Consider the following 17,051-nt stretch of genomic DNA (forward strand, 5'->3'; position numbering starts at 1 on the left):
TATATATCAACAATATCATTATACAGGGCTTGACATTAAGCATGTTCATGTGCTTGTCCTTGGAACAAGTACATCGTTCAAGCTTGTCCAAGTAAAAAATTAGCTTGTCCGGAAAAGTGTGTGTGTGTTTGTGTGTGTGTGTGTGTGTGTGTGTGTGTGTGTGTGTGTTTGTGTGTTATATGTGTAAATATAATTTATTCTGAAGCAATATTCTCACCAGTGTTCAATCAGCTTTGACATATTTAAATCTGCATATTTGTGGTTTTTATTTATATTGAATCATTTGAAATTTGTGATATTTTCACCTTTTATAAAGGGCATTTTCCCTTAATCTTATTAACTATAGGCTAAGCTTCATGTTTCATTTTATATTTGTAATTTTGATCAATACATTTAATTAAAATAAAACACTTTAAGGGCTGTTACCAATCAAATTAAATAATTTACACTGAAAAATTACAACAGCATTAAATAATGTTTTGAGATTTGTAGTTTTGAATAGACAAATAAGACATGTTGGAAAGTATGTTTAAAGATCAAATTAAACCACCAGTAGGTGGCAGCAGGTGGCCGTCTTAATGAGCGAGTCATTGAGTCGTTCATTCAAACGATTCATTCAAACAATGAATCGTTCATTTACACACGTTGTTGTGAGACGCGTTGCGGTTCTGCTGTGAACGATTTTCGCAGCTGAAACAGAACAAATAATGCAATATTGAGCGTTTATATATTTAATTGTCTAAGTAAAACACTAAGAACACAATCGGTCAAAAAAAAGCGTTTTAAGAAACATTTTGAGGCCCCTTCTCTTGCCTCACAGTGGATTGGTCCACCGTGCATCTCACCGACACACACACATACACAAACACACCTCACCGACAGTGGGCTGGTCGGGAGAGAGAAAAGTTCAGTATTTGTGGAACTCCAGTAAGGGCTGTCTAGTCTATTTTATTCATTTTAAACACCAGATGACATTATTTCTCTTTTGATACAGGCGATGCGGAGTCATTAATACATCACCAAAGACAAACAATTATGATAGCGATGTACAAGTCCTATGTTTTAGTGATTATAGTTTGGTAACGTTAGCCTGTTGTAAATAAGTCACCCACTAACGTTACAGCTAACAAGGTAATAAGCCGGTGTGTGAATGTAGTTAATGTAGATTCACCGCTGTGTTGGGCTGCATGTTATATGGAAGGACTTTGAAGAAACAAGATAATTTAATAATTAAATTCTGTGTGGTGAACGTGAACCTATGATAAGCAGTCCACGCACGTCGCTCTGTTTTATGTCGGATGGGATCGCTAAAATATCTCCAAACCACTGAAGTTGAGCGAACTAACTTGTCAACGATATCTGTGTCCTCCGAGCTGGCCGTGAGCGCTGCATTTTCTTCATTATTGCTCATTTTTATCGCTCCACTTATCTCCGATCCTCCAAGCCTGTCAGCCACAGACTGTAAACATTACCGCGTGCAGCACCCAGACGCCCGGTCTGCAATACGCATGCGCAGCATTACGCATAGCGCGTAAGCATTATATCGAGAATTTATCGACCGGTTGTTATCGTTTTATCGCGGAAAATTATATCGTGATAATTATCGTTATCGTTTTATCGCCCAGCCCTATGTACAATGCAACGTAAGTGACCAAAAGAGACATGAGAAGTGCTGCATTACAAGGTTTCAAGGGGTTCAATTGAAAAGTCGTGGTCTAAATTCATGTTACACTATGTGGTCAGCTGATCAGACAGTGCTGGGAACATTTAGTTTCAGCTGATCGGGGCTCACTGTAGTCATGCGTTTAGGCATTATTGAGGTCAGTGAGTCATGAATTTATGTTGTATTGGGGTCAGTGGAGAAATGCTTTTAGGCTGTACTGGCTGTCTGTGATTTAGGATGTATCGGAGGCAGTTGAGTCATGAGTTTAACACCACTGACCCCGTCACAGTCGTCCAGTCCTGTTCTATACAGATCACATCACACAGCCTGTGAATCCATCAGCCGTTCTTAAGGGCAGAGAAGTGCTCAGCAGTTACATCAGCAACTGATGCAAACTAAAGTCTGTACAGATCTCTGAGCATTAGCACTGCAGGAAGACTTTTAAACGGTAATCTGGACTAAATCTGATTAAAAGCGGTACAGTTACATCACCCTACAACCTTAATGTCTTCATTTAGATAAGTACAAGAGAGTTTTTTTTATAATTCCGACATATCTTATTGCTACTGTAGCTGTAATGAGTGTGATTTGTAATGAGTATCATTTATAAATCGGTTGTCAGCAAAAAGGTCTTATCCACCAAAATAAAAGCACTATGTTTTAACATTTAAATGCGATTAATTAAAGCTGCACGATTAATCATTAAAAGGTTCAAACACTTGCGCTCTGTTTATTAAACCTTTGCCAAAATCACAGCGGAACATTAAAATCTGCATTGGTGATGCTGCTGACCCAGAGAAAGCAGTTATTGGGCATATCATACATTCGACGCAATGCGTTTTTATTGCTAGTCCGATGCAGTCATCATTTTCACATCCTGCGGCACGCTGTTTAAATAACAAATGCACTCGCGCCCAACAAAAACCCTGTCTAAAGCCAATGCCGCAATATTTATATATATTTTAATTTAAAGAGCGCGTTAGTAATATGCGCCTATAGGTGGGTCCAATACGCACATACACTTTGCTTATTACACACACAAACATTTTGAAAAATTATGAAAAATTAACAGATTCCTCTCTGGATAAGCATTCAGTGTTCAGTTCCGCTCGCAAATTAATGCCATGTAAACAGCAAATCCGCTAGAGGATGGATACCCGACCCGAGCCCGACGGGTCCCGACGCCTGGCCGGGTTCGGACAGATATTTAGAAAGGTCGGGGTCGGTCACGTCAGTGCGATAAGGCATTGAACCTTTTAAATTGAAAACGGCTTATTATGTAAGTAGCCTTAGTAGTAGGCTTGTTTAACTTGATGCAATGGTTTGTTTTTGTGATTAAAATAAATGTAAAATACCACACATCTTCCTGTGTGCGGAAATTTATGTCGCTGTGACAACAACTCGCAACACTTGCGTGCATATTGCCTGCGGGATCCTTGTCATTCCAGCCATCAGTAGTAGCAATGAGCGCAACTTCAGCACTGCTGGCAGGAGGACAGCCTTGAAGCCATCCACAGTTGATACAATCCTTTTTCTGTATAAAACCTCAATTAGCCTAAACTTTAATGGATAGATTATGTAAATAGACCCCATGTTGCAGTTGAGTAACCCTATGTGTATAGGTATGGAACGGCTTCACAAACAATCTTTTCAACCACACAGTAACATTTTCACATATTGAAATCACAGAAACTGAGGGTTAATAAACGGGTTATATTAAAACAAATCCTTTTGAAAGTAACTTAGCACTTCAAATAATGATTGTATCAATTTCATCGTTGTCATTGAATGTCTGTCAATAAATGTCATTGAATCATTCATTCAAGAGATTCATTCAAAAACGCTGATTCTTCCAGTAATGATGTGTTTATGAGTGATTGAATCCGTCATTCAAACTGATAATTATTTTTTTTTTAAATCATTCAAATGAACTAAATATTTTAAATTGACTGCAGCAATTATATTTTGTCAGAAACTCTTTTGTAAGTTACATGTTATTTTATTTAGCTGTCTCTTGACTGTTCAGAATCATGGGAGAATTATCTCTATTTAAGCCCAAAAAAAAAAAAAAAAAAAAAAAAAAAATATATATATATATATATATATATATATATATATATATATATATATATATATATATATATATATATATATATTAAATTTACCCAGAATCGTACAGCTTTAATATCAATATCAGTTGAATTAAATTTTTAATTTTAGTTTATAGTAAAAAATGTTTTTTAATAAAGTAGTATTATAGCAATAGTAATATATTTATTTTAGTTATTTTTACGAACAATAATATTTGTATTATTATAATATGAACTATAATATAATTAATTGAATAATATTACTACTACTAATTATTATTATTAGAATAATTTTGAGTTAAAAGGACAGTTCATACATGACAATGTCTCAAATAAAAAATAAAAATTTAAATGAAAGAAAAAATAATTAATATGACATCAAAATGTAAAGGATCTTTTTGCCCAATGCATATGAAAAATCAGATATTTACTTGTAAATCTTAAAGAATCTTGAGAATCTTAAAGGTACAGAAAGTGATGACTGTGTCAGAAAACATTCACGCAAGTTTATAATGTTACTTTTGTTATTTTGACTACGGTCAGACTTAAATTAGGAGCACGAGGAAAACAGGGACGGTTTAATGTTCACAGGGAAGAAAGAGAAATTAGTGTTTGTATGAAAAGCTGGATCTGTCACATTTATACCTAAACAGGTTTCTAATTTCACCCTGCTATTGTCATGGCTGGATGTTGGCATTATGTAGATGCCAGCTGCGGGGGACTGCCACACCGGCAGATGCTTTCGCCCGTTGTTTCGTGTGATAAATATGTTTTCATTTTTACATTCTTTATTCTTCTTTTTTTCTGGTTCTGTTCTTCAGCTGTCTCTCTCTCAGCTGGTTGCGACTTCACGCTACCCGACCATGAGCCACACTGTGGGGTCTCCATGGCAACAACAGCTCCCCTCTCTGCTCTCTCCCTCCCCGATGGCATCGGCCCACCAGCTGTCACATGTCGTAAGTTTTCCACCCACATATATACAGACACACACACACACACACACACACACACACACACACACACACACACACACACACACACACACACACACACACACACACACACACACACACACACAAACGAATACAGAAATGTATATATGCTCTTTAAAACAAAGCACAGAGGTACATTCATGCAAAGGAATAAAACACCTACACTCAAAACATAGACGCTTTAAAGAAACACACACATACATTACCTCAGTAAACACACCTATACAGCGAGAAAACCACACCAACTTGTTGAGGGCAGCAGGAATTTCATATACTAAAATGTTTTTTTAATGCTTCAGCTGCAGTTGTTCACTTTCATTTTGCAGGTTAAAATTAGCTGCTGTTCATTTCAGGTTCAGTGGGTATATGTCACTAATTTGGAAAATATGATTCATGATTAATATAATAAGTATTTAGTGTGACATGATCAATTAGAAATCATTCTAACATGCTGATGTGGTAATTGATTGTTTATAAATATTGACAACATTTGTCTTGCTTAATAATTTTGGGATGCATATTTTTCCCTACAAAATCGTATGCTCTGTTTTTCACCATCGGGCCGAATGGTAATTTTTGAGAAATTGTACCTAAGGTGTTATGAAATAAGGATTATACTGTACATTTCCCTGATAATGTAGAAGCTGGCAAAAGTGTGATACTGCTTTTTTGAGGTAAACAATGGAGTGAGCAAAAGAAAACTTACAGATAATCTTGCATGAATTTCAATGTGATAACTAGTGTAATCTGCCTCGCTGTGTAAAAATGTGTATCAACACATCATTACAGATGTTCCACAGAAACGTTAGCTAACCGCGCTGGAAAATCTAGGCTGAGAACGGTTTGTAATGGTAATGTGCTTGTGTTATTTTAATGGAAATACAGTGTGGTTAGATACAGCATGTATAGAGTGGGAGCATATCACACATTTTGCACGAGGATATCCACAGATATTATGTTAATCGTGTGTGAGAGCATGTATGTTTATGCTGTTGCCTGTAGTCATGCGGCGCTTTTAACTATACGATGCTTTGTTACCTCCTCCACAGTTGTTCAAGGCTATTTGTGCCACACATGGGGTATTCTGACAGAAATTAGGGAGGAAATGTCTGCTGTGCTCAAGTTCCTGCATGCTAGTCAAATCATTTCTGGGTAAAGGATTGCGGGTGATTTTTGTGTTGGTGTTAAAATATTCCCTGTGCAGTTTTTTTCTTCTAATTAATCTCCTCTTCCTATCTTCAAGCTAGAGTTTCAAATCCTTTTCTGGTTTCAGATGGAGAGATTTATAAATATCAGTATGTTTTGGACTAAGCGTTGTGAACATCCTGTGCTTTATACCGCTTTTAGGACAAATGCAGAATGTTGAAATTCACTTGCAATTTGCCTGAATTGTTGCGACGGTGTTTTTAGGTAGACTGTGTGTGTGTGTGTGTGTGTGTGTGTGTGTTCACGTGTGAGTGTGTGTGTGTGTGTGTGCACGTGTGAGCGTGCGTGTGTGTGTGGGCATGTTTTTGTGAAATATCAGGACAGAAATTTGTATAATGACATGGGTGTGACATAGGTATTACAAGAAGAGGGTGAAATATGAGGACATTACCCATGTCCTCACTTTTCGAAATGCTTATAAATCATACAGGATGAGTTTTTTTGAGAAAGTAAAAATGCAGAATGTTTCCTGTGATGGGTAGGTTTAGGGGCAGGGGCAGTGTAGGGGGATAGAAAATACGGTTTGTATGGTATAAAAACCATTACGGCAATAGAATGTCCCCACATTTCACAAAAACATACGTGTGTGTGTTGTGCATGCTTGGATGTGATTTTGGATACATATACCAGCATGCCGCATCTACATCTAGGCCTACATTTATTCATTTTGCAGACACAAATGCAAATGAGGATTGCTACCACACAAGCAATTCATCAAAAGTGGACAGTGACATTAGAAGTGCAATACAAAAAACTTAAGTTTGCCAGCAAAGAACAAGGAAATAGATTAATACAATATACAGTTCACTGCTGTTTAAACATTTGGGATCGGTAAGAAGCCTCTTATGCTCACCCAGGCAGCTTTTTTGATCAAAAATAAAGTACAAATAGTATTATTATGAGATATATATTGTTGAAATATTTAGAAATGTAATTTATCCTTGTGATGGCAAAGCTAAATTTTGTAGGGATAAACTGTGTACCTTGTAACTTTCCAGAAGTTGTGTAAAGCCAGCCAATCCGATTAAAGCTTGCCCGATCAAGGAAAATACTTGCCAATTTTTCAGCAATATAAATCAGATGGTCAATGAACAGATTGCCGGTGGCCCGTGGGTGTGTTGATGCTAGGTAAGGAGAATAGAAAATGCTGTGATTGTTTTTTTCTTTTTTTCTTTTTTGATCAAGTCCTTGTGGAAGAGTGTCTTGAGGCATCTCATAAAGAACTTGACGTTCTTGTAGAGTGTTTGGCTGTTAGAGTTTCAGTTGGCTGTGGTGTGTCTTTTTCTGTGAAAGATTCCAATACTAAATTGTCCTGACAGAGTTTATCTCTGAACCGATGACCTCTTTGTTGTTTTAGCAGGTTGTTTTAGATTTGCTGATGAAATATTCTCAGTATGTTTCAAAAGCTGAGTTCCCAAAGAGAGAGAGACTTACGAGCCAAAACTTCATCAAAGCCTCTGGGTTTTTCTTTTGCTGGAGCTGCTCCTTAATTCCAGTCCAAAATGAATTCTGAATATGTCTGTTCTTCTCTCTTTCCACATATTTTTGTTGATTTCAATTGAATCAGGAGCGCCCAGTTGCCAGCAGCATAGCTCACTTGGAGCTGAGTGTGCAGGAGAGAGAAGGAGACAGAGACAGAAGTGAGGAAGAGGATGAGATGCAGGAGCTGACCTTCACCCCAGTGCATGCCCCTGTCATCACCCTGGGAACACACACTGCTGGGTGAGAACCATACATCCACACTAACAAATAAATCAGCTGCACAGGAGCCATATTCTTCATTCAAGTAAATGGACTGCATTTGCTTCGGTACCTTTTTAATACTTTTGTATATGTATACTCAATGTATAATGTCAACTCGATATATAGCAACTAAAATTTGCCATAATTAGCACAATATGTCTGTTTACAATGTAAACTAACACTCACAAACGCAATTTAACCATTTGTTATGCTAAAAAAAAAACTTTTAATTTAAGTGAACATTATAATAAATGTCATATTTACAGATGGCCTTCCTACCTGTTAGACATATACAGAAATTGAAAACAGTTCCCAAACATCTTTTTTAGCTGCATAAATTATAAATTAGATATAGTTTTATCCTTATTAAAGCTGATTTTCTCTGTTACCTTTGTTCTTTGATTAACATTAATGACAGACATCACAGCAATTGGTTTATTAGGCTTCTGTCACTTTAAGATCTGCCACTGATGAACATGACACGTATCTGACGCGTTGTCATGCGCATTTAATTTTTTCACAACACTTTTAAGTTCAAAATCCGTTTAGACTGCTCTTATGAGAATAAGACTGCTCCTATGAGAAAATTCTGCAAAATAGTTATTTTGTGTTTTTGTTCAAGAGCTATATATACTGTTAATAGCTATATATACTCTCTCTCTATATATATATATACCGATTCGTCCAGTGTGCAACCCCTTTAAGGGTGCCGAGCTTCGCATCGTACACGCCGCACTTTTCAATACTTTCAACACTTTTTCAATGAGTGTACACACACTGGCAGGGGCATTCATCGCCTGTCCGCGGTGAGTCAGGAATTTGTTTCAGATCCTGCCGTGACACAGAGCACCGTTTCAAGGTTTTATATTAAATGTATATTATATTTCCCTTAAAGGGGTACTTCAGCGCTGGGAAGATGAATCTGTATTTAAACTGGGCCATCAATGCAGTAGAAATGTGAAATTATTTTTGAATTTGGTGTCTTCTAGACTGAGAAAAGACAGAAAATGTATTTTTGTCCCATGGGGATGAAAGACTACAATTCCCAGAATGCTTCGCTGCCCTGTGAGGCCATTCCCAACGCCAACAACTTCATTACTGTGACTGAGTTAGAGACACTACAATTAAAAACTGAACGTGTCTGTTCAATATAATGAGTGAGTCATCGCGCGAGTATCACAGCACTGAGCACTAACTGCAGGAGTGATGAGAGCTGAGGTAATCGCGACTACACTCGCGGCATACATTCACAACGCAAGTTTCAGTCTGGCATGTTTCAGTTCATGCCTTTGCAAGCTTAACTTTCATAGAAATGAATTTGAGAAGTTAAAAGACTTACATTGCTCACCATAGCTCCGTTTAAATGATCCTGTCTGCAAGCTGAGCTCTCCCTGCAAGCTGAGTGTAATCTCCCATCCCCCAATGCCGGATTCAAAACATGTGGAAATGGCTCCCTCTGCTGGCTGTAGTCTTTAGCCTCTGGGCAAACATTCCTCCTATGATGCAAAAATCGTCATTTTGCATCATAGGAGGAATTTTTCCAGAAATAAAATGCATAAATCTCTCGTCTCAGGGAGATATGAGGGGGGAAAGCACAATCATTTGAATATTCTCCAGGGTTTCTACTGATACAAAGCCATATGCTAATCGCTGAAGTAACCCTTTAAAATCGTTAATGTACATACTGATTGTATGTACACCCTGTGCTACAAGATACACCCATCGTGCAGCTCTTCTGTCAAAAGTCGATTCAAAATTGAGCTTGCAGGTATATAATGTGCTCATAATGTGAGATACCTGAGACGCGATGCTGAGCTTCGGTCCGGCCTGCGACCCCCTTTAGGCACATTCGGCCTAAGAACGTGCATATAATTGCACTCAAAGTGTTCTTTTCCTCTCTAGGCAGGTATTCTTTTTAGGTTTATTTATCAAAATGTTCTTTTATATATTTGTGTGATGTTCTGTATTTCGATCGCGGCTTTAAAATGTTATGAGAAAAGGTTTTACGAATGTGTATCCACCACATTACCTTTTATTTAAACCTAAATTAGAAAGCCATTGTCAGTTCGTCTGTCAGTTGGCAGGCAGTTTTGGTCGCTTCATTAAAAGTTGTTGCTGTGTGCAGTGTGTAAAGGAAAATAAAAATAGTTTTACCCTCCTGCTGACTAGTGTCATGCACCTCCCAAACAATTTACATACACATAGATGATTCGACTATCAGTCGACTATAGAAAGATTTGACAATTCTGATTCAAATGTGTAACTCCTTAGTCGGGGACACCCCTAATATATATATATATATATATATATATATATATATATATATATATATATATATATATATATATATATACATAAATATATCTAAATAGATTGAAGGGTGATTCTCACAAGAATGTATTTTCTGCAATCTTCAAGGATCATTGGAGACTCTAAAAGAAATCCAAATAACCAAATATAAGGAGTCCATATAATTCTATTATATAATACACTTGTACAAACCTAAGCACCCATAAAAAAATAAATCATTACTAAAGAATCTTTACAGAATTCATCATAGTGTATATAGTATGTGTACAGAGCAACAACAACGAGATTGTTTTCATTTTAGACATTTTATGTAAAATGGACATTTAAATGTAGACCTCTCAAGCTGCGATACCGAACAGAACCACACGGAGACGGCAAAAAAACTTCTAAATCAACCTCTTTGACTGCAAAAACCTACTAATAATAATAAACGCAACAATGTCGCTCCCTCGCTGCACGCATACTCAGTATATCATCAGCTCTGCTGCTCACTAGAGATGCAAACTGCTTGGAATGGTTCAGTCTGATTTGGTGAGCTGGTTCTCTAAAAATAACTGGTTCAAACTAACGATTCGTTCGCGAACTGGTACTCACTAACGTTCACACATGACAAATCAAACATTATCCTTCCTGAGTGTGTGTGGAAACAACGCAAATGTACTGAAATGTACATGAATGCTGCGTGAGGTTGGTGATCGAGAGTGTGCACACGTTCTCTGTGCTTCAATATAACAGACTCTCACGCGCTACTATACGACACCAAAATTGCACTCTTCAGAAACAATCACAGAACACGACAGAGCTCGTGTTTTAAAGCAAAGCACACACTGAAATGAACAATTCACTAAAAACGCGCTGTGAGTCTCTATTCTCTCTGATGTAGCCTATTCAGCCTGGCCTTCTTTACATTAGCAGTTTTGGACTGTTTGGATGAATTAGATTACTGGATCACTGAACACTTTCCCAGAGTTTAATGGCTTAAACTCACACACAGAGAATCGCAGTTGTGATTGTAAAATCACAAATGCAGAATCGGGTTCAATATTTAAAATGGACATTTCCTCCTACCAGAGTTACAGGTGCAGATGTTCAGTGTGATTGTGATAAACTCCGGACTTCTATGATCAACTGCGGGTTTCAAATGACATTAATGTTGCAGCTTCACGTACTTCTGTAATTTATTTGCTTTAATTATGTTAAATTATTTGCATTAACGCGTTAATATTGATAGCCCTAATATATATTCCTCTTATCAGACTTATTATGCTAATAATGGCAATAATTGGCATTAGTGTGTGTGTGTGTGTGTGTGTGTGTGTGTGTGTGTGTGTGTGTGTGTGTGTGTGTGTGTGTGTGTGTGTGTGTGTGTGTGTGTGTGTGTGTGTGTGAGTGTGTATGCTGAAACTGTGAGTTGTGATGGTCATTTAAAATCTCAGGGAGTAGAGAGTTGTCATTCAGGAACTCTTCGGTGTCACAATCATCATCTAATTCTGACCAAAGACAGTTGACAGGCCTGCATTATCTACATCTGGCCCAGCAGATTCACAGAGCGCAGCGAACCAATGTGTCTTTTAAAGCCTTATTTAAAATAAGAGCTCTAATTTGAGTCAGTTGTCGTATCTGATTGAGACCTTTAAAATTAAAATTGAAGTCTGAATACTAAACCAGGTGAAATGAATTAAGTTCTTTCAGTTGGACTGGAGGTGAATTTAAATTTGAAAAAAATCTATGTGAGAGACTTTAATTGGTTAGATTTGTATATATGTGTTTTCTGAAGAGCTCAGACTATCACAGACAAGGACAGAAGTGCTTGATTTCCCTGGGATATTATGATAAAACATTTACATAATAACAAAATCTCTTGTCTCATATGCATGCCGTTTTAAATGAGTTGCTGGTTATGAGTACAAATCCCACTGGTCTGTCATTAGGAGAAACCAATAGTCCAATAGAAACCAATAAGACTATCCAGATCATTTGGTTTTAAAAGACATTTAGACACAACAATAATAATAATAATAATAATAATAATAATATATATATATATATATATATATATATATATATATATATATATATATATATATATATATATATATATATATATATATATATATATAATTTTTTGTATTATTTTTTTTTTCGTGATTTAATAATTCCCACCAAACTCAATTGTGAAATGTATTGCTGTGGACTAAATGGATTATAGGATTGCTGCGTCTCATGTTGGCATATTACATAATAAAATGTAAACGCTCTTATTATTTTGGTCTCTGAGGAGTACTGTGAAGGAATGACACAACCAAGGTAGCGGTAACTACAAGTGGTTCACTTTATTTACAAAGAAATATAATTCACACCAAGGAAAACAACCAAAACCCACATTTACAGCCATATACAACCAAGCAAAAGGAAAGAAAACAACATAATAAATTAAACTAGGACACAGAGAGAAGGAAAACGACTGGTGCTAAATAAATGAAAATCACAAAACCAAAATCGTTCACTGACCAATCCCCACCCTCTAAACTAGCTGAAAACAAAACCAATAAAAAAAGAAATCTTCTGCATTCAACAAGCCCTAACTAAAGCTTCACTGACTAAAACGAAAACGTACCAGGAGATGCACCCACTCCTTACCTGTCTAACAGAGATGGTTCTACGTGTGTAAGATGTAAGTCACGTAACATACTTCTCTCTTCTCGTCTCTCCAGGCCAGAGAAGTATAGATCAGGTACGACGGTCTCTGAAAATACACAACAAGCAAGCGAAGCGATAATGTTCTTTCCAACTATAACCTTTCAGCATATCATGCAATTAGTGCATTAATATTTTGGACCGATTATATATTAGTAATGCATATGAATTAAATTAAAGAAATAATTACCAAAACACATGACTGTGTCTCATTCAATCTCTATCTGCTCTCATCTTTCTTCATGTCTCTTTCCCTCTTTATATTTCTTAGATTTTCTAATCTTTTTTTTCTTCTTTTCTTTATTGAGGATCCTAGTAAAATGTATATATTGGGTGTAAGAGTGTGAACATAATAAACAAAAAATATGAATGTGTAATTCAGCAGAAAATTACATGATCCATAGGTAATATTATATTATTGTTTGACTGTGGCAATAAAAAGCCTCTGGTATAATTGTAGGCCTAATTACTGTGTCTCCTAATTAGTTTTGAGTCACTGGAAGAACATATTAAAGTCCTCCTGTCGTTACGCTCACATATATTTTTGCTCTTCAGTAACGTTGGAAAAGCTCTCGTTAGGGGTTCCTAAATATGATTTCTATATAAGCAGCATCAGTAGAGGGGAAATATTTTGTACTGTGAGCCATATTGCTCATAGGGACTACACATAGGGATTACTTACTGTGTTTACAGGGATGGCAAATGTTTTATGCATATATGAATGTTTGTGTGTGTGTGTGTGTGTGTGTGTGTGTGTGTGTGTGTGTGTGTGTGTGTGTGTGTGTGTGTGTGTGTGTCCAAAATGTCCCCACAATGATTGCAATATCCGAAACCTTGTCCTTGCGGGGAAATTTTTTAGTCCCCAGGAGGAAAACATCTTATTAATTATACAGGATGAGTTCTTTGAGAAAGTAAAAATGCAGAATGTTTCCTGTGATGGGTAGGCTTAGGGGCAGAGGCAGTGTAGGGGGATAGAAAATACGATTTGTACGGTATAAAAACCATTACGCCTATAGAATCTCCCCATAAAACATGGAAACACAACGTCTGTGTGTGTACACAAGGACGTATATGTTGACGCAAATTGCAAAGGAAGGCATGGTTTTTGATTAAAAAAAATTATAATATCTGTAGAAGTTACAGTTTCTGTATGTTCAGTTTAGGCCCCGCCCACATGGAGACGCTTTTAGCTTTGTTTCGTATCAGCGTTTCATCTGCCGTTTTAAAATGTATTTATTGTTATTTTACGAGTGAGATTTTGCCTAACTTCCTACCATTGTTATACCCCTTCTAGACACAAATCTTCTGCATTTTAAATGTATATCTGTGGCAGAATTACAGTGCTAAGATTGGATAGAGAAAGCTCTATGTGGCGTTAGTTCAGTTCATGGTTATAATTAGTTAAGTCTTGTCAGCTGTTTCCATTTAGTGCCCTCATTAACTTTGAGTATTTATACTCTGTTCTGTTCAGTTCTTCGTCAGTTATTGTTTGTGTTAACAGTGTATGTTTGCTTTTGGATTAAAGACTGTTATTTTCACCATCTCCTTCGTCGTGCACTTGCTAAGCCATCCTGAGCTGTTAAAGATAGATTATGAGATTATTTAGGTTTATTTGGAATAATATGCATCAATTATTCATTTAAAATAAGACTTGCAGTAAGGAAGTAGTCAATTTTGACATTATGTTGACTTTTTTAATTTGCTTTTGATTGTGTATATATCAACCATTTTATGTTTTGTATTGGCTGTACAGTTCTTCTTCTTATTATTTTACTCCTTATTCTTCGGCTCTTTAATCTATGGTAGCCCATAGAACTGCTTATAAAATTTTGCATACAGGCAGTCTGAAATGTCACCATAGTAAATGTTGAGTATCTAACGCTTTCCTCTAGTGTAGTGCCACCAACTGTCCAAAGTTGCACTTACTTTTGTGCTAACAACTTTTTTAAACTGAAAGGACTAGAAACAAAACAATTGTTTCATCCGATTCCTTAACTCAAGACTATTCAGTAGTGGCAATTTTCCCACCAAATTTTCCTGCCAAAAACCCTACATTTTATAACTCCTGACCTCCTAGATGGTTTATTCGATATGCACGAAAATGTAACCAGATTATCTTCAGACAATGAAAAAGTTATGGAATTAAAGGTGATTTATCAAACTGTTTTTGAATACAGGCGAACAAACTTTTCATAGTGCCTGCGAAAATAGACATACGGCTGTATCTCTACAACGCTTGATCTTATTTCGACCAAAATTGTATTTTGTCGCAGTGCCACTCACTGGTCCGTAGATACAAAAAATAGCACTTTTTTGGCAATTCAAAAACGGTTTGAACGTTAGATTCGGGCCCGGGGAGGCATACCAAGTGGATTGATATCCAATTTTTCCATGTCGGCCATTTTGGATTTTGTTGTAAAATGCTGTAGTTCATGAAGTAATTAGGGTATCATTACGAAACTCGGAACCTTAGTGGGTTGACTATATGTCCATGTGTAAGTGGAAATACATCATACATACAAATGTCTATAACTCCTAAATGAAATTAGATATTTTCACCAAATTTGGCATGCCTATAATTCCTTGTTTGCTTCTGTTGTGCTTGGCCCCAATAATTGCTGCTTGCAGCTATATTTTTATTTGCTTTTTCTCCTGGAATTTTCTTTCTATGTCTAATGCGGCATATTTTTTAAAAGCTTTGTGCGACAATACATGTCTTTCAGGAAAGATGACGTTTAAGAAGACTTTAAGAAACTGCTTGATGTAAGCCTTTCAAAACCGTGTTCATCATCTCATGTGTGAGATCCCATTTAAGATATCCCAGCAGGACATATTTGACACAGATCATGCTGTGGCTAAAAGGGGTCTTTACAATGTTGTACCTGTGACATACTGTAAAGAGAGACAGCATGTACCTGATAACGCACAGTAGGCTGCCACATGTGTTGCTTTGACAGCTCTTGGCAGCTCCAGGTGCCTGTGCAGGTACAGTATTGTGAATAAAGATCTATGAAGCACAAAGAACTGAGTAAGGCAGGCTTTCAGTAACGGAATGAAATGCTTAGCAATTGAATGTACTGGAAAAAGCTACATTATGTAATGCTTAACATATCATTAGTATATCATTGTATATTCTACTGACAGGCAATTTTTAGCTGTGCAAATGTGATCTCAGCTCCTCCAGGTCGACCTCCCGGAGATCTTTGGCCCAGCTGTTCTCCTCTGGTTTTCCTCAGATACTGGACCATCAGAACCAGGTGGCTGAGGTTTTGGATCCTTCTGAGCCAGTCAACTTTGACCTCCAAAGAGAAGAAGCAGATCATCTGCAGGCCAACACTCTTATCCTGCAGTTCCTGGCCTTTACCAGGTACGTTTGAATGTCAGGCCATCTTAGCTGCACTGTTGCAGTCTCCTTTTCTGTACTGCTGTGTTTATCTGTGTACATTAAACTTACTGTATTTGAAGCTATTGTTGTTACATACATTAAATACACATACATTTCCTATAAAAATAACTAATAATTACATACAACTAACCCTAATCCTATAGTAAGTACACGTAATTATTACTACTTTATTGACTGCATCTTTTAAATAAAGATAAAAGTTTTCACTAAAAAAGTTTGCTGCTTGTTGAAAATATTTTCACGGTTTGCCTCATAGCATGCAACCTTTTTAAATTGTAGACGTGTCCAGACAAATACTGGTAATTATTGTGAATGTTTAATTTTTCATAATGCCATTCATTTAAGTACTCTACTAAATGAAATTGTTAATTTCAGTTGGTAATTTGTATATTCCAGGAAAAACTATTCAAAGCAATGTTTGGGGAAAAAAGCCAAAAATTGTAATGAAATATATTAAAACTGTATAATAGAATTATGATGTAATATAATATAGTAGTATTTTAATAATTAAGTGCAATATGACTAAATCTGCTTAGAAAGATTCCCAAGCAGATCTGTTATAGAGCAGTATGTTCTAGTCTGCAGCCTTTACGAGCAGTGCTGAAACACTAGCTATTAAACAGGAGATGTCAGGTCCTTTATTTCAATAGTAATGCAGCTTCTCAAGTGCTGGTTCAGGGCCAAGCATCTCTGGCTAACTCCTCTCTGCCTCCAATCAGCCAGTGTCCATATATCACGCAATATTGATGCTAACTTGTCCACATAAGAAACGGCACTTGTCAAGTGTGCTTGTGACAGATTCGGGCACCTCTTTGTTCTCAGATCAGGCATTGATAGATTTAAGAACACACCCTCCCTCTCTTTCTCTTGTATTTTCTCTGCACCTCTCTCACTGTCTATGTCAGGTTGTTGTATTTTTCAAGTGGAAGGGAAGGTTATGAAAT

The 17,051-nt window shown here is 36.7% G+C and overlaps 1 protein-coding gene across 2 annotated transcripts in view; it reads left to right on the plus strand.

Annotated features, from left to right (window-relative positions):
• LOC137038903 (nephrocystin-4-like) overlaps positions 1 to 17,051 on the plus strand; it is a 219,489-nt gene that overhangs the window by 156,823 nt on the left and 45,615 nt on the right. For both annotated transcript variants that reach the window (XM_067413911.1, XM_067413912.1), the window contains exons 12-14: positions 4,575 to 4,709; positions 7,519 to 7,673; positions 15,877 to 16,068. In XM_067413911.1, the coding sequence (XP_067270012.1) occupies positions 4,575 to 4,709; positions 7,519 to 7,673; positions 15,877 to 16,068 (482 nt within the window). The remainder of the gene's footprint in view (positions 1 to 4,574; positions 4,710 to 7,518; positions 7,674 to 15,876; positions 16,069 to 17,051) is intronic.

This window comes from Pseudorasbora parva, chromosome 13, assembly GCF_024679245.1.
Source record: "Pseudorasbora parva isolate DD20220531a chromosome 13, ASM2467924v1, whole genome shotgun sequence".
Lineage (NCBI taxonomy): Eukaryota > Metazoa > Chordata > Actinopteri > Cypriniformes > Gobionidae > Pseudorasbora > Pseudorasbora parva.